Source organism: Ornithorhynchus anatinus, chromosome 9 (genome assembly GCF_004115215.2).
Source record: "Ornithorhynchus anatinus isolate Pmale09 chromosome 9, mOrnAna1.pri.v4, whole genome shotgun sequence".
In the NCBI taxonomy this organism is placed as follows: Eukaryota; Metazoa; Chordata; class Mammalia; order Monotremata; family Ornithorhynchidae; genus Ornithorhynchus; species Ornithorhynchus anatinus.
Window position 1 is genome coordinate 7,193,415 of NC_041736.1, and position 18,448 is coordinate 7,211,862.

The 18,448-nt window shown below is 49.0% G+C and overlaps 1 protein-coding gene and 1 non-coding gene across 2 annotated transcripts; both read right to left on the bottom strand.

Moving 5' to 3' along the window:
* Nucleotides 1–3,021: 3,021 nt before the first annotated feature.
* RPRM (reprimo, TP53 dependent G2 arrest mediator homolog) lies at nucleotides 3,022–4,103 on the bottom strand. The gene has a single exon (XM_039913172.1). The coding sequence runs from the start codon at nucleotides 4,091–4,093 to the stop codon at nucleotides 3,743–3,745; it is 351 nt and encodes a 116-aa protein (XP_039769106.1). The 5' UTR covers nucleotides 4,094–4,103; the 3' UTR covers nucleotides 3,022–3,742.
* Nucleotides 4,104–5,298: 1,195 nt separating this feature from the next.
* On the bottom strand, nucleotides 5,299–6,039 carry LOC100080840. The gene is made up of 2 exons (XR_003761917.1): nucleotides 5,908–6,039; nucleotides 5,299–5,456 (listed from the first exon to the last, which is right to left on the bottom strand). It is a non-coding gene; the product is annotated as a reprimo, TP53 dependent G2 arrest mediator homolog (transcript).
* Between the last annotated feature and the right edge of the window lie 12,409 nt (nucleotides 6,040–18,448).

The following is an 18,448-nucleotide window of genomic DNA, read 5'->3' on the forward strand; positions in this document are numbered from 1 at the left end:
ATATGAATTTAATGTTTTTTTAGAAAAATAATCCGGGCAGCAGAATGAAGAATGGACTGGAAAGGGGGTTAAGGGAGGCAGGGAGGTCAGCGAGGAGGCAGCTACCAGGTTTGGTTCAGCTTGGAGATAGACTGGAGAGAAATGCTTCTCGTATGCCTGTGCACTACTTGCTTCCCTGTGACCACAGTTCTTGAGCGAGAGAGAAAACAGGAACTTGGGACATTTGAAAGGTTGGTAGCTGGAGACTGGATTGAGCTCTTGATCTCTCCTTCCACCATCCCGGTGAGGTGTCTAATGATTTTGTTTTGCTTGCTGTAAGTACATCAGTTATCAGGGGATAATTGAATGATTGAAGTGTTTCTGCTGCCCGGCACTACTCTGCAGGAGCCTCAGGGAAGGGGGAGTTGCATCTTAAACCTTGTCAGGGAGGCATCTCAGAGGAATGAAGGTACAACAACAGCTGCGATGCAAACCTGGTTAGGATCCCACCTGTCTTCCACTCCCGAGGTGGGGATCTGCTCCGGGAAAAAGCTTCAAACAAGGGAGGGCTTGGCACCCAAAATTTCCTTAGAACAGTTGTCTGGCTTCCAGGAACTAGAGCTGACTTCTGACTTTATATCCTCGTGGCAAAGCATGTCAGTCTCTGTTGCTTCAAGTGGGCTTGGACCTCTTAACCTGTCGATCTGGAGCCCTGCATGGGTTGCAGTGTGGAATAATTGGCATGTCTTCGTAACCGTCAATCGTCCATATTTACTGAGCACTGACTGTGTGCAGAACACTGTATCAAGCTAAATAAACTACCAGCTTAAAGCAAGAGAGCACACATCCGCTGCTATCCTTAAGCAGAGGGTCTTGGCTCAAATTCCCGATAATAACGATAACTGTGGTATTTGTTGAGCAATTACTATGTGCCAACCACCGTACTAAGCTCTGGGGGAGATACGAGAGAATCGGGATGGAAACAGTCCAGGTCTCATGTGGTCCTCACAGTCCAAGGGGGAGAACAGGTATTGAATCCCCACTTTACAGATGAGGAAAGTGAGGCACAGAGAACTTAGGTGACTTCCCCAAGGTGACCCACAACAGGCAAGTGGCAGAGTCAGGCTTAGAAACCAGGTCCTCTGACTCCCAGACCTGTGCTCTTACCACTAGCCATGCTGCTTCTCTACCCAATTTATTTTGCAGTTTCTAACGGGGGAAGGACTGCTGATTTAGTGGGGGAAAAATCATCTTCATTGTACTGTTCATTTTAGGGAAAAGTTGGAACAAAGGGAGATGAGTGTGGATACGGCTTATATCCTACGAAAGTGAAATTCCTATGTATAGCTATTTAGGTGTAATGAACGTAAAATGCTTCTTACTATGCTCAGCACCTCTGTAAAAGCTGGAGAGTGGGTTGGCACCTCTGTGAGGAGTAAATGGATTGAAGGGTCATTTTTCCACCTCAGTGAAGGTGGAAGGTGATTTGCTTGTGGTTAAAAAGGAGCCTGGGTGTCTCTGTGATTAATAAAAACTATATTCTCTTGTCACAGCTAGGTTGACATAAATCTCTATTCCCCCCCCCCCCCAAGGAACTATTAACACCTCCTTTATTTCTGCTTCTATCAGCGAGGGGACAGGGCTGAGTCCCTTGAGGGCCTTGTTGCTGAAAGGATAAGAACCTTCTGGTGGCATCCAATTTCCTTCACCTCAAACCTCAGGCCCATGACCCCTCCTCAGCCGTCATTAGATGGTTTTAATTTTGTTTTTTGCTTTTGTTGACGTGGCATCCAATCCTCACAGCGAAAGCCTCCAATAACTGGCCTGCTGGATTGCGATCGTCCCTTCAGGGTGTCCCTTCGGGGAGCCTCTCGGGAAAAAATCCAAGTTTTCCCTGCCGACAGATGGGCCGATAGCTCTGACAGTAGCAGGGGATGGAGATGCAAACTGAAGCGCTGATCCGGGCCTAAGCCCCAAAACCCCTCAGGGGAGGCATCCTGCTGTGACCCCTCCAATTGACCTGCCCCAAGAAGGAGGTCCCTCCTCCTGAAAATCAGTGGGCTGCAGAATCCATAGCTCCCCAAGGGCACCCCACTCCTTTCGAAGCCAGACTGACAGATGTGAACCCGCTCTGCTCTGAGCTTTGCTGAAAATCTGTTTCCAACAATCCTGGCCTTACACACACATGTACACACACATACACACACACAAAAACACACACACACACACAATCAATCAATGCTACTTACTGAGTGCTTACTATGAGCAGAGCCCTTTATATACTAAGCTCTTAGGAGAGTACTATTCAACAGAGTTCGCAGACACGTTCCCACATAGAAACATAGGCGGCAACACACATTCCACAGGTGCACAAAACATACCCGGGCACACACATGGGCAAACACACAAAAAAGTACATCTGCGAGGGCACCCATAGGCACACGTACACGCAGGATCACATACAGTTGGCCCTCACACACAAATGGGCACACAAGTGCACACATGCACACTGCGCCCTATAAGCACAGCAGTTGCAACTGTTCATTCAATCATATTTATTGAGCGCTTACTGCATGCAGAGCACTGTATTAAGCGCTCGGGAAAGTACAATACAGCAATAAAGAGAGACAATCCCTGCCCACGACGAGCTCAAGGTCTAGAAGTATATCCATCTAGTGAACATCTGTAGCCGAGACCCCTTCCTAGCCACCTCCCTTTTAGGGGGGTCTAGCAGCGCCTTGGTCTCCCATCAGCCACCCCCAACCCTTGCAAGAAAGGGGAATTGCCAAGACAAGGGCTTCTGCCAATTGCGCCCTGCTACTTCTGCCCCATCCCAAGTCTTCCTCCCTCCAGGGGTCCCCTCCCCGCCAAGGGGACCCTCTCCACACCCCCCACCCCCCAGCCCACCCTGAGCTGCCCAGCACAGAAATGGATCCAAATATCCCCAACCCCAAACCACAACCTCCCCGCGGGTCCTCCCTTGCCGCCCTCCGCCCAACCTCCAGCGCCGTTGAAGCCCACAGACGGTTCCCGAAGCCCCCGGCCTTTCCGAAGATGTCTTTATTAAATAAAAAGTCAATAGAGAAAAGACTATCCAAACAGGACCGTACAGACCAACCACACACACTTTAGCTGCGAAAACCGTGCGGACCCACGCCCCGGCCCATCTCCCCCCCAAACCCCGACAATCATTTCAGCCCTCCCCTCCCTCCCCATACGAAAAGCAACAGGAGACACACAACAAATGAACGACTCAACCCACTCACAATTGCGGGGTTGGTCCTTGGAGGTGGGGGGATCCTATTTCTCTTGGAACGACAACTCGGGATCCCACCAACTTAAAGAGGGTGCGGAAAACGACTCATCAAATATTTTTTCGGTATTAAATTTTTTTTTCAGCCCCCCAAAAACCAGTCCGTCCAACAGCACATCCCACATGTTATCGACCCATCTCCCCCGGGCTCCCAAACCCGTTCTCTCCAAACCCAGGCCGGGATGTGTGGCCGGGGAGGATGGGGGTGGGGGTGTGTGCGTGTGTGTCTTTGTGTGTGTGTGTGTGGGGGGGAACCAAGGGGAATCCAAGAGGGATCTAAGGAGGGTCCAAGGGAAGTCCTTGGGGGGTCCAAAGGGGGGGTCCAAAGGGTGTCCAAGGAGAGTCCTAGAGGGGTCCGAGGGAGGTCCGAGGGGGAGCCCGGGGGGGTCCGAGGTGGGGGGATCCGAGGGGAGCCGAGTCCCGGCGAGCCTTCTCCCCCGAGGGGACCGGTCAGTAGGGCCCCACGGCCACGGCCTCCACCTCCTTGGACGGCCTCCTGTCCTTGACCAGAAAGTTGATCATGCCCTCGGACTTGATGAGCAGGTTGCAGCCGAGGAAGAAGATGCCGAAGACGACGGTGAGGGCCAGGACGCACATGACGGCGATCTGCACGAGGCGCATGATGTAGAGGCTGCGCTCGTCGGGGCCTCCGGGGCCCAGGCCGCCGTCGGTGACCACGGAGGCCGGCGTGCAGCAGCGGACCACCCGCTCCAGACCCTCGCTGCTGTTGTCCGCCGCCGGCGGGAGCAGCAGCAGCAGCAGCCCCGACGCCTCCGTCTGGTTCCCGCCCGCGCCCTCCATCCCCACCCCAACCTAACGCACCAAGCTAACGCCCGGCCGGCGCACGGACGGGGCCTCGCCCGCTCGCTCTGTCGATCTCTTTCTCCTCCTCGACCCCCGAGCCGGTCGGCCAGGGGTCCCCGGGGATCCGGAGAGGGGATGGGAGAAAGTCAGAGGCAGGGGACGGGGGTCCCCCTCTCTCTCTCCAAGCGCGGGGAGGGCGCACGGACTGTGGCCGGCTCTCTGCCGCTCTTTCTCGGTCTCTGCGGCTCTCTGTCGATCTCTTTCTCCTCCTCGACCCCCGAGCCGGTCGGCCAGGGGTCCCTGGAGATCCGGAGAGGGGATGGGAGAAAGTCAGGGGCAGGGGAGGGGGGGGTCCCTCTTTCTCTCTCCAAGCGCGGCGAGGGAGCCCGGGCGGTGGCTCTCTTTCTGTGCCTGTGGCTCTCTTTCTGTGCCTCTCTGAAGATCTCTTTCCCCTCCTCGACCCCCGAGCGGGTCGGCCAGGGGTCCCTGGAGTTTCGGAGAGGGGATGGGAGAAAGTCAGGGGCAGGGGAGGGGCGTCTCTCTCTCTCTTTCTCTCTCCAAGCGCGGCGAGGGCGCACGGGCTGTGGTTCTCTTTCTGTGGCTCTCCGTCGATCTCTCTGGGTATCTGTCGATCTCTCTCTCCTCCTCGACCCCCGAGCCGGTCGGCCAGGGGTGCCTGGAGATCCGGAGAGGGGATGGGAGAAAGTCAGGGGCGGGGGGGGGGGGGGGTGTCCCGCTCTCTCCAAAAGCGGCGAGGGCGCACGGGCTGTGGCTCGCTCTCTGTCGCTCTCTCTAGATCTCTGCCGCTCTCTTTCGGTCTCTGTGGCTCTCTGTCGATCTCTCTCTCCTCCTCGACCCCCGAGCCGGTCGGCCTGGGGTCCCTGGAGATCCGGAAAAGGGATGGGAGTAAATTAGGGGCAGGGGAGGGACGTCGCTCTCTCTCTCTCCAAGCGCGGCGAGGGCGCACGGGCTGCGGTTCTCTTTCTGTGGCTCTCTGTCGATCTCTCTCTCCTCCTCGACCTCCGAGCCGGGCAGGTTGGAGTCCCTGGGGATCCGGAGAGGGGTTGGAAGAAAGTCAGGGGCAGCGGAGGGAGGGTCTCTCTTTCTTTCTTTCTTTCTTTCTTCTTTCTTTCTTTCTTTCTTTCTTTCTTTCTTTCTTTCTTTCTTTCTTTCTTTCTTTCTTTCTTCTTCTCTTCTCTCTCTCTCTCTCTCTCTCTCTCTCTCTCTCTCTCTAAACGCGACGAGGGCGCCCGGGCTGTGGTGGTCTTTCTGTGGCTCTCTGTCGCTCTCTCTCGGGCTCTGTGGCTCTCTGACGATCTCTTTCTTCTCCTCGACTCCCGAGCCGGTCGGGCTGGGGTCCCTGGAGATCCGGAAAGGAGACGGGAGAAAGTCAGGGGCAAGGGAGGGTGGGGTCTCTCTCTCTCTCTCTCTCTCTTTCTCCAAGCGCGGCGAGGGCGCACGGACCGTGACTCTCTTTCTGGGGCTCTCTGTCGCTGTCTCTCGATCTCTTTCTCCTCCTCTACCCCCGAGCCGGTCAGGTTGGAGTCCCTGGGGATCCGGAGAGGGGATGGGAGAGGGGCAAGGGCAGGGGATGGGGGAGTTCTCTCTTTCTCTCCCTCTTCAAGCGCGGCGAGGGCGCACGGGCTGTGGCTCGCTCTCTGTCGCTCTCTCTGTCCTCCTCGACCCCCTGGCAGATCGGGCTGGGGTCCCTGGGGATCCGGAGAGGGGATGGGAGAGGGGCAGGGGCTGGAGGAGGGGGTGGGGGGTCTTCTCTCTCTTTCTCTCTCTTTCTCTCTCTCTCTCTCTCTCACCGGGCGCGGCGAAGGCGCACGGGGCTGTGGCTGGCTCTCTCCTCTTCGACCCCCCAAGAGGGGGGGACTGGGGTCCCCGGGGATCCGGAGAGGGGCGGGATTAGGGCAGGGGCAGGGACCGGGAAAGGGACAGGGGCAGGGAAAGGGAAAGGGAAAGGGGCAGGACGGGACAGGGGCAGGGAAAGGGGCAGGACAGGGAAAGGGAAAGGGAAAGGGGCAGGACAGGGTCAGGGGCCGGGAAAGGGGCAGGGCAGGAGCAGGGAAAGGGGCAGGACAGGGCAGGGGCCTGGCAAGGGGCAGGGCAGGGACAGGAGCAGGGAAAGGGGCAGGACGGGGCAGGGGCAGGGGCAGGGGCAGGGGCAGGGGCAGGGGCAGGGGAGTGGTTATCTGTCTCTGTGTCCGAGCAGCCCCCGGGCGCCTTCTCCCGTCCGTGTCCAAGGTGGTGGCGCCGTGCAGTGTCCGCGCCCGGCCGGGGGCTGTTGGAAGTTGGGCTGGAGGCAGAGGCGGCGCTTTCCGCGGGAGGGGATGGGGAGGGGGCGCCCGGAGGAGGAGGAGGAGGAGGAGGAGGGGAAGGAGAAGGGGAAAGGGAAGGGGAGGGGGCGCCCGGAGGGAGGCACGGCCCGACCAAGAGCGGCTCCGAGCGGAGGCGGTGGCGGAGGAGGAGGAGGAGGAGGAGGAGGAGGAGGAGGTGGAGGAGGAGGAGGGTCCCTGCGCGCCATCGTCCGTGGGGGAGGCGGGCTTTGGGGAGGGGGCCCTGGGGAGGGGGGCCGAGGCCGCCGGCTGCGCACCGCGTTTCTTGGTCCTTCCTTCCAGAGCATCCTTCTGTCCGGGGGGGGCTGGGGAGGAGGAGGGAGAAGAAAGGAGAAGAGGAAGAGAAGGTGGAGGAGAAGATGGAGGAGGAGGAGGGGAAGAAGAAAGACGTGGAGAAGGAGAAGGAAGAGGAGGAGAAGGAGGAGAAGGACGAGGGGAAGGAGGAGGAGAAGGAGGAAGAAGAAGAGGAGAAGGAGGAGGAAGAGGAGGAGGAGAAGGGGGAGGAGAGGATGGAGGAAGAGGAGGGGAAGGAGGAGGAGGAGGAGGAGGAGAAGGGGGAGAAGATGGAGGAGGAGGAGGAGAAGGAAGAGGAGGAAGAAGAGAAGAAGGAAGTGGAGAAGGTGAAGGAGGAGGAGAAAGAGGAGCGGGAGAAGATGGAGGAGGAAGAGGAGCAGGAGGTCACTCCCCACCCCTCGAGAGGAATGGGGCACGGACTGGGGACCCTTAGCTTCACCGCTCCTTGAACCCAGGGCAGACAGGGAGGCTGGGATTGTGTCTTCAGACGAACTCTCTCTTGCCCTCCTCTCCTTGTTTTCTCCTACCAAGTAAAATAACGTCTTGGCTTTCTATAGTGCTTTTAGTCAATCAACCGATCGATCGTATTTATTGAGCACTTGCTGAGTGCACAGCACTAGACGAAGCGCTTGGGGGAGCACAACAGTATAACACATTCCTAAAGTTCTTGGATAGCGCTTTTGTTCCCAAAGAGCTCTCACAAGAATGAATTTATTTCATCCCTCGCAGCAACCCTGTGAGATAGGTAAAGAAGACAGGTATCATCTCCGTTTTGTGGAAAGCGATGAGGATGGGATTGTGATTCAGACAGACTCCCTCGTACCCCTCGTCTCCACCTTCTCCTCTACCAAGTAATATACTATCTTGGCGTTCTATAGCACTTTTATTCAATCAACCAACTAGTCGTATTTATTGAGCACTTACTATGTGCACAGCACTGGACTAAGCGCTTGGGAGAGTACCACACAACAGTACAACAGACACATTCCTAAAGTTCTTTGATAGCACTGTTATTCCCAAAGCGCTCTCACAAGAAAAAGTTCATTTCGGCCCTCGCAACGATGCTGTGAGGTAGGTAGAGGAGACAGGTATTATCCCTGTTTTGCAGATGAAGAAACTGACCTACAGACAAGTTAAGTGACTTGCCACGGACACACGGCAGGTTAGCTGCACCGAGCAGACTCGAACCTGAGTCCTCCGGCTCCTACTGCCTCTCACGCGCTACATTCCGATCCCCGTCCATGCGCAACTTCTTCGGGCACAAGGGCAAGGATGTGCAGATGTGATTGTTTGGGTATGAGGGTTTGTGTGTATGTGTGCGCGAGAGAGAAAGAAACAGAGACAACGAGAGAGGGAGATAGACACAGAGACAGACAGCGATAGGCCCAGAGATGGGAGAGAGTGAGAGAGAGCCACCTGGTTCCGCCGAGTGACAAAATTGGACCCTGGGTTGTCAGGCGAGGTGAGAGACTCCAGGCCCTGCCATGCAAATTTACTTACAATCGGGGTCAGCTCTCTGGGCAGCGCCAGAGCCTTAGGAGGAAGGAACCGGGCAGAACTGGCCCGTTGAATTGGTGAATCTTAATTGCAGTTGAACTTCCAGGCACAGGGTGGATGGGGTAGTGAAGATAAAGTGCCTGTCTGGGGAACTTCAGCCTGGTGGTGTCAGGGGGGCATCTATCACAGGCGGCAAGGCCAGACTCCTGGAAATCTGCCCCCTTTTCGGCTTCTGCCAAGTATCACCTTCTTATTCATTTTACAACTTCCTGCGGAGAGGGAGAGGAAGATATTGTGTCTTCCACAGTTTTGGTCCGGGTTCCAATTTACTGAACTGAAAAATCCTCAGATTAGTGAGGTGCATTTCTCCTCAGAATGAGGCTGGAGAAAAATTAAAATTTCAGGTCGTATTGATTTTCTGGCAGGTGCACTGTCAGGGGGAGAGAATTTCAGAAATTAGAATACCTTTAATAGTCTGCTTAAGAAATGGTATTTTCTTCCATTTATCACTCCCAGTTTGGCTCTTTCCCCACATCCTTTTCATAAACTGTGAGTAGGTTTTTTTATCCGTTCTTTCTCCCGTGCTTTTCATCAAACGAGATACCCACTTCCCTTCTTCAAAATCAATCAATCCATCAATCAGTCACACTTACTGAGTGTTACTGTGTGCAAAGCACTGCAAGAAGTGCTTGAGAGAGTACAACATAACAGAGTTGGTAGACATATTTCCAGAGTCCAATTCATAAAGCTTTCTCTGATGCATCGATAGCTTCCTTCACCAGAGGATAAAAGGCTGCTTCCTCAGACCCTTGCTAAAAAATCAGGTTATCTTGTCCGGTTTCATTCTCAGAGGGTACAACATCTTTCTGTGCCATCAATCACATCGATTGAACACTTGCTATGTGCAGAATACTGAACTAAGCACTTGGGAGAGTACAATAAAATTAGAAGGCATGATCTCTCTCTTCAAGGGACTTTCCAGGAAAGTTCCCCCAGGAGACCTTTCCCCGTCAATTCCCAATTTCCCAATTAACTTCAACCTGACAACCATCCTAAGCACTTATGTGTGAACGCACATGGCCAGCATTTCAGTGTGTGCATAGACATTTGTGAGAGGGAGTTCAACGAGGTAAAAAGAGCACTGGGCTGGGAGTCAGGAGGCCTGGGTTCGAGTTCCGCTACACCGCCAGCCTGCTTTGTGACCTTGGGAAAGACACTTCACGTCTTGGGGCTTTTATTCCCTTATCTGCAAAATGGGGATAAAAAAGACTGTGAGACATATAAGCAAGAGGGATTTTGTCCAACCTTATAGCCTTGTATCTGCCTCGGCACTTGGCACATATTAAGTGCTTAATAAATGCCAAAAATTGTACTAAGTTGTATTCAATCAATAATAAGTTTGGACTACCTATTGTGGGCAATGCAGCGTACTAAGTAGTTGGGGGCGTGCGTTAGAATTAGTAGGCGTGATCCCTGTCCTCGAGGAGCTTACTCTCCTAGCAAAGGAAACGGTTTGTCTCCCACACTTCAGATTACAAACTCCCTGATGGCAGGAAAAGTATATTTTGCTTTTGGCAAACACTCTCCTTGTGCTGAGCCCAGTGCTGAATATGTAGTCTGGGTGGCTTTATAGGGTTTCACGGCAGCCGAGCGGACTTTCTCCAAGGCAATCGTCATGCCAAGCTAATGGTGACACTTTGATTTACGGGCTGCTTTGCTGGCCTTTCCCTCCTCAATCTGATGTGCGTATGTCATTGTATAAGGGACCAGTCAGAGAAAGGGTTGGAGCGGGAATTTAGCCAGCAGATTTGCCCATCAATCAGATTTGGCCAGAGGAATCGATCAGATGGTGGGATTGGGATTCTATGCTGAGGGGAGATTGAAAATTGGTGTTCATTTTTTGTTGGAATCCAAATATCAAAAGGTGACCCAAAGCCTTTCGTTTTTACAGGAGTTGATTGGTTGAAAAATCACAAGGCTGGGTTGGGGAAATCACAGGTACCCCAGATTTTGGTCTCTGATATCAATCAATCAATCAATCACAAGTGCTTAGAACAGTGCTTGGCACATAGTAAATGCTTAACAAATTCCATCATTATTTATTGAGCACTTATTATGTGCAGAGCTCTGTGCTAAGTGCATGGGAGAGTACAATGTTAACGGAGTTGATAGACACGTTCCCTGCCCACAGCAAGGGATCAATATCAATGCATAATATTAATATAAATACATAATATGAATACATAAATTACAGATATGTACTTAAATTCTGTGGGGCTGAGGGAGGGTGACTAAAGGGTGAAAATCCATGTCCCAGCTCACTGGTAAGTGAAAGCTCTCTAGCCCCAACCCCTCACCGCAAATTGTGGGGGGCATAGAGGAAAGAGTGCTGCAGAACTTCCTATTAGGGGTTTAGACACTGTCGAGCCACATTACACCCACCTCTGACTTACCGTGGGTGGTGATGGGCGAGAAAAGATAGCTCCCCAAGGGGGGGAATCATCATTTTGAGAACACAGAGTCTCAGACTATTTGTTTCCCTATTTTTGGCAAATGCTTATTCCTTATCTTCTGCCTTTGTGAAAGAAAAACAAAAAACAATCCCTCAACCCACGTGTGTTCCCATCTGTGTTTTCTGCTTTATATTCTAAGCCCCACTAGGACAAGAACTTTTTCTTGGGTAATTCTGGGTTTGGGCTAAGAAAATTCCACATGTTTTAGACTGTCATAGAGTCCAAGATGGTTGGAGAAGAGGCATCCAAATGATCTGGAGTTGAGGGGTTCTTAGTCTACAAAATTCATTAGGGAAGCAGCATGGTCTGCTTGAAAGAGCAGGGGCCTGGAAGTCAGAAGACTTGGGTTCTAATCCCTGCTCTGCCACATATCTGCTGTGTGACTTTGGGCATGCCACTTCACTTCTCTGTGCCTCAGTTACCTCATCTGTAAAATGGAGATTAAGACTGAGAGTCCCATATGGGGTAGGGGCTGTGTCCAACCTAATCACCATGTATCAATCCCAGCTCTTAGAACAGTGGTTGGCACATAGTAACTTTTTGACAAATACCATTATTTGTTATTATTGTTATTATTATTTTTTTTTCAGGTGGAGGGTGAAGCCTCTTAGAATGTTCAAGGGACTCCTTAAATGGAGGAATAATCTAGCTCCGTTCTCTCTCCTCCTTCAGTGGTTCACGATCTAGTCTTTTAAAATTCTGTCCTGGATAACCCCACTCCTACACGAGTTGGGTTTCAATTATATCTGGCTAAGCCCTCTTAAGACTGTGAGCCTCATGCGGGACAGAGATGTGTCTGACCAAATTGACTTGTTTCTACCCCAAAACTTAGAACAGTGTTTGACACACAGTAAAATGCTCAATGAATGTTTTATATAAAAAATTCCCGGAGAGTCTAGTCTGGGCCAGAGCACAGCACCGTGCCCAAGATGGTGTGGAAAATGCATATGTTGATAACAAATCACTGGGTTAGACAGGCAGCTTTCTTCTGTTTTCTTCCCTTGCAGTCCTGATGATTCTGTATCCACCTCTTCAGGAAACCCAGAATTTTGAGATCATCAGAGTTGAGTCCTGAGAAGATCTGGTGCTGCTTAATTCTTCCAGAATCTTCCTCCCTGATCTACCATCAAAGTGGGATAATTCTAACTAGTATCAAATGCCTGGAATGTGAGATATATATCTATATATATATGATATTTGTGATATATTTATATACATATACATATATGTTAATGGTATTTGTTAAACACTTGCTATAATCAGCACTTGGGTTTTTATAAGGTAATCAGTTTGGATATGGGCTCACAGTCTTAATTTTCATTTTACAGATGAGGTAAATGAGATACAGAGAAGCAAAATGACTTGCCCAAGGTCACAGAGCGGGCAAGTGTTGGAACCGGGGTTATAAATCGGCTCCTCCGAGTCCCCGGCCTGTGCTTTAAAAACTAGACTAAGCTGCTTATCCTTGTTACCCCTTGGGTTTGACTAGTGAAGTGGCCTCAGACCCTAATATAGGAGTCTGTGGGGGAACTTGAGAGAATATTATTGTAATTATTGTACTTGTTAAGCTCTTAGTATGTGCCAAGGAATGTTCTAAATATTGGGGTCGTTACAAGTCAATAATAATAATAATTGTGGTATTTGTTATGTGCTTACTACGTACCAGGTCTTATACTAAAGGGTTGGGGTAGATACAAGATAATCGGGTTGGACACAACCCCTGTCCCACATAAGGCTCACATTCTTAATTTCCATTTTCCAGATGAGGGAACTGAGGCGCAGAGAAGTGAAATGACTTGTCCAAGGTCACACAGCAGACAGGTGACAGAGCTGGGATCAGGACCCATGTCCTCTGACTCCCAGGCCCGTGCTCTTTCCACTAGGCCATGCTGTTTCTCAGAATTAATCATTCAGTATCATTTATCAAATGCTTATTTTGTAGATCACTGTACTCAGTGCTTGGGAGAGTACGGTAGAGGTAGTAGACACGACTCCTGTCCTCAAGAAGTTTGCAGTCTAGATTAGAAGTTGTCCTATTTAAGGTGGAAAAAGTAGAGATAGCTCTGTGGTAAAAGAATGACTGTTAAGAGTACTTTTTCAACAAAACACTTGAGGGGTAAAATACAAAGAGCCTCGACAGTCTTGAGGACAGGATCCCCAAGTCTGTGTCTCAAGGAATGTGGAGCTGTGTACCTCTCTGTGTTCGGTTAAGTGCTCTTCTTCCACTAATTACTGATGCCACAGCCTCATGTTGATGACATTGGCTGGCTCATCCTGGTGGTCTTTATGGTGACTATTAAATCACTATTTCTAGTCTTCCTTCCACCTGGTCATTTTCTTCCCCTATCTCAATCAGGCCAATCCTTGAGCCATCTTGGTATTCATATCTTTACTTTTTTATTGTTACTGATTTATTTCTTCACTTGGCATTCATATTCTTACCTGTTTATTGCCGATGATACATTTCTTCACTTGTGCCTGTGGCCTTTTTGTCAATTTATATTTTCCCTACTAGACTATAAAGTCCTCCCCATAGATTGTAAACTCCTTGAGGACAGGGATCATGGCTATCAACTCTTTTGTGCTCTCCCAGGGGCTTAGAATGATGCTCTGCCCGAAGTATGTCCTCAGTAAATACGACTGATTGAGCGACTGCCTGATTGATGGATTGTAAATTCCTCAGGGGCAGGATTGCACCTTTTATTTTGATATATTCTCTAAGCTCCTAGGATAATGCTCTGCACTCAGTAGCCACTCCGTAACGATTGTTAATACTAATATTGCTTTTCACTCACTCAAATTATGCGAAGTCAAAATAATAAGCATAGAAAATACAAGAAAAGAAGATTATAGTGACATTTGTTAAGCATTAGTAAGTGCCTGCCACTCTTCTAAGCGCTGAGATAAATACACAATAATCAGGTGGGATTCAGGACCTGTACCACATGGGGCTCACATTCTAATTAGTTGGGAGAACAAGTATTGAACCCCCATTTTGCAAATGGGAAAACTGAGGCACAGATGAGTTAAGAGACTTGCCCAAGATCACACAGCAGGGAAGTGGAAGAGGAAGGATTAGAACCCACATCCTCTGGGTCCATGACACCTGGGTCCATGCTAGACCACACTGTGTCTCAAGTCACTGATATCAGAGTGTGGATATTTGGCAGATCACCAAAAAGGAGGTGTGTCCTTTGGCCATTTCTATAACTCCATGATTCAATCTACTTGTTCGTACACCTTGAAACTCAGAATTTGATGGCGATGGTGCTGGTAGGAGGGGAAATTTTTTCCTGAGCAAGGGAGAAAAGTTAGCATCACCATAGAGGAAGGGGGAAAAAAAGCGCGATTTTTTTATAAAGGTGCTCTCCATCCCCTCAAGCGGAAGAAGGTCCCTATAGTTCCATGAGACACTTTTTAAAGCAGGGCCTGTTTAAAGAGAGCTGAAAAGTAAAGTCTATGATGCCCTCTTCTGTTCACAGTCTTTTTTGTCACTGAGATGTATTCACTGATAAAGCTTTCAACTAATTCTCCTCCCGTCTTGAATTCTCACCTTGCCCTGTTATTCAAGCCAAGGTGGTTGTGTTGTGGAATGGTCTACATTGTAGAACGCTCCCATCCCACTTTCAGAGATGCTACGTGAAATTTTGCAGCGGCAGAATCACCGTCATTATTTCCACTCAGTGGTTTTCTGGTTGAAAGTCTGGTCAATTTGAGTCGGGGGAAAATGGGGCTTAAAACCTACAGGGCCAGGGATAATCAGTCACCTACGTCAAATAAAGAAGCAGCCGCGAGTCTGATCAGCCCGTTCTGGGTTTACAGAGAGCCCAGGTGGCTGTTTGAATGGTGGGGTGAAAGGGAATGAAAAATACTTTTCCTAACCAGTCCGGGGTATCGAAACACAATCCTAGATCATAGCTTTGTTTTTTCACTCTGCGAGAGTCGCTCTTTCACCCGACGATATAAAGTAGCAAGGAAAAAATTATACCAGGAGTCATGAGAACAAAAATAAATCCTTATACTAATGTGCTTCTCTCAAAATAGTGTTTTTTTAATCCTTAGAAATTGGTGTGTCCTGTCATAATTGAGCTATGAAGGTCTGTGTTCAGAATGGATCAAAGGGTGTAGGATTTAATCCCCATTTTACAGATGAGGAAACTGAGACACAGAGAAGTTAAGTGACTTGCCCAAGGTCACAAAGCAGGCAAGTCTCATCTGTAAAAAGAGGCAAGATTCCCAGTCTCCTTCCCTCTTAGATTGTGAGAGCTGTGTAGGACAGACACAGTGTCCTATCTCTTATGTATCCCAGTTTTGGGCACCTAGTAAAAGTGTAATAAATACTATAATTAAACAATAAATATTTTAGGCCCATTTCCCAATTTCTACTAGGCCTGATTTTCTTTAGGGCTTATTTGCACAACTACACTGGAAGACAGTAACCATTCACATCAAAAGGCAAGAATTTCCATTTGCTATAAAAGGCCCTGAAGGTAAGGAGAAGGAACGATGGTGAATGCAAACACTATTCTTTGAACTGAATGCCTCCACTCTAACGAAGCTCAGGTGGGATTTCATTCTGTGGCGGCAATTTTCCAAACGTGAACAAAGATGACCGTGATTCAGGGAGCGTGACTGGAGTCGATTTTGCGTTGTAAGCTGTCCCTGCCTGGGAAAATGCAGAAAGAAATAGATCAAAATCCAGCCTATATTTCAGGTCATGTAGTGACATCTAGTGTGGGCAGGATACTGTAGACAGGAGATATTCACATTCAGTTGGTTTTGAAATAGCAAAAATCTCGATCTTAGAATGCCCTTTTTCTGAGATTGTAATGCTAGAATAATTTACAAGTTACTTCATTAATGGTAAGTTAGCTACAAAGTGCTTTTTCATAATAGAGAAGCAGCACGGCCTAGTACATAGAGCACTTGGCTCTATCCACTCTTCAAGTTGTCATTTCACTTTTAAAAATATGCTTTTGAGCAATAGACGCTCTACTTTCTTCTGGTCAGAGAAAGGGAGGAAGATCATTCAGAAGTGAAAAGCAGAGATGCAGCAAACGAATACATTCAGTCACTTTCCTCAGGATAAAGTCCACCTGACGCTGACTTGCATTTATAAAGCCGTCTTGGCAAGTCATTTGGCTGTCTAATGGCCTGGAGGTGAATAACAAGTGGTCCCTCTGTCAAACAATCAGAAACTAGATGGATGAAATATAATATTTGGTTTCCCCAAATTTTCTGCCCTGTTAGTTCTGCTGGAAATACATCTCAAACTATTTGGCAATGCATAGTTTGCACCATTTTATTACCCTTTTTCAGCCCTTCCAAAATGTAGCAATTTTAGAGCTGCGCCATTTGAAGTCCGCCTTGGCCATATTGATGTTTGCAAATTAAACAACAGCCGAGGAGATCCATTGTTTGTGGCAAATGCAGCCACTTGAATGCTGGGGAGTGTCAAATGGTCCTGTGATAAGATTGCACTGTGTGGAGCTAGAACTGATGAAAATCACCATATGACTTCTGTTCCGGTGCTGAAGACATATGCGACACTGCTATCAAAGACCTGCTGTTACATTCATATTGTAGTTAATGGCCAAGGCTGTGAAATTGGAAATAGCTGAGTGTAAAGAAAATCGTGAGTGATTCTCCCACCCAAACGTAGGCTCAGGCAACACAGGGGATTTACTCAATCCGACATCCGTGTGAGGAGAGATGTTGGTGAAAATGTCACATAATTTATGAATAGAGGCTCCAAACATCCAAATGGCAGACTCCTCAGCCCTTGTGTACAGATACATATGCCTATATATACACATATGCATATTTATATGTACATTGTATATGTATATACGTATGGAAATTTAATATGCCTAGGCATATGTATCTGTACACAAGGGCTAAGGAGTCTGCCATTTGGGTGTTTGGAGCCTCTTCATAAACTATGCAACATTTTCACCAACGTCTCTCCTCATATATATGTATATATATATATATACAGTGTATATATATATATATACAGACAATTACAATTACTTTCCCCGTTTCAAAGCCTTATTGAAGGCACATCTCTTCCAACATGCCTTCCCTGACTAAGCCCTCTTTTCCTCTTCTCCCACTCCCTTCTGCCTTGTCCTGACTCCCTCCCTTTATCCATCCCCCCGTCCCAGCCCCACAGCACTTACATACAGATCTGTAATTTATTCATTTATAGTGACATCCGTCTCCTCCTCTAGACTATAAACTCACTGTGGACAGGGAACACGTCTGTTTATTGTTTTATCATATTCTCCCAAGAGCTTAGTACAGTGCTCTGCACAAAGTAAGTGCTTAATAATTATGATTGACTGACTGAATGAATGAAAGAACATGTCTGGCAGGAAAAAGTTATTTTAGTGCCTGTCTCTCCCTCTAGATTGTAAGCTCCTCAAGAATTACACCCACTATTTCTCCCTAGTACTTGGGGAAGGAGGAGCTTCCTCTTTGTCCCCTTCCTCCCCCACACTTTCTCCCCTTTAGTTCACCGCATTTCAGCTGGCTTGGGGTGAGGCTGAGATGAAGAGAAAGTCAGTTTCAGGATCTCAGAGGCCTGACCCAAGCCTATAGACCAAGGTCATCCAGCGGGTAAGTGGCAGAGTTGGGATCAGAAACCAGTTCCTCTGACTCTCGGGCCCATGCTCTTTCCACTAGGTCATGCTGCAACTCCATCCGAACCAGAATGTATCCAATCTGATTACGAAATATTTATCAGTGCATGACACATAGTAAGCACTTGATAAATAGCCTTGTTGGGAGATGAAACAAGGCTCAATCTGTGCTGAGCAGTTTAACCGGAGTCTGGGAGTTGATGGGACCCCACCCTGCAATTCCACGAATGGTTTTGGAAAATGAAGGTGCTTGTTTAATTGAAAGCCACCACACTGCATGGTGCCCCACTGAAGCCTACCCGAGAAACCCAGAAAACTAGAATATTTTTGTGGTCATTTAGTCCCAGCCACAGCCACTGACTCTCCCGAGGAAAGCTGGGGCATTTTGGGGCAAGGACAAAGAGGCAGGACATATATTTTGGAGAGGTGATTCTCATGCAGACTTTTCCAACCTTTCCCACTGTTCAAGGAATATCACTGATTGATTAATTTCCTATTCTCAGCCGAGCTGTTGGTTGAGTGGAAAGAGCATAGCTCTGGAAACCAGGAGACGTAGCTCTGACTGGAGCTGGCTAATGTGGGCGGAGGTGGCACAGGCAGTTGTCAGTATTGCTGCATCCCTCTCTGCCAACTTGCTGGTTGCGCTGGGTACCCTCGTGCAGACATGATTGGCGGGTATGAGAAAGCATGTTGTTGTTCAAGGCCCTATTACTAAAAATCAATTCCTGCACGTGGGTTTTCGGTCCTGCAGTCCTGTCACCTATCTCGTCTGTCGTCCCTGGCTCCATCATCTATTTTTGCTCCCCCCCCTCCTCATTTAGCGTTTTGGCTTGGGGGAGGGGGACGGGGCGCTCAGTTCAAAGTCACCACTCTTTCCTAATTGGCACTTTCTCCCTCCTCAACCGAGCCTTCTAGATGATGATGCTTGAAATTGCATAATGAGTTTTCAATTCTCCCAAATTAGTCCCAATAGGAATGAAAATTCACAAACGATAGTCTAATGAAACTATTTCAACCATATTTAACCGTGGGACTCGTAGGATGTTACTCCAGTTTGAAAAA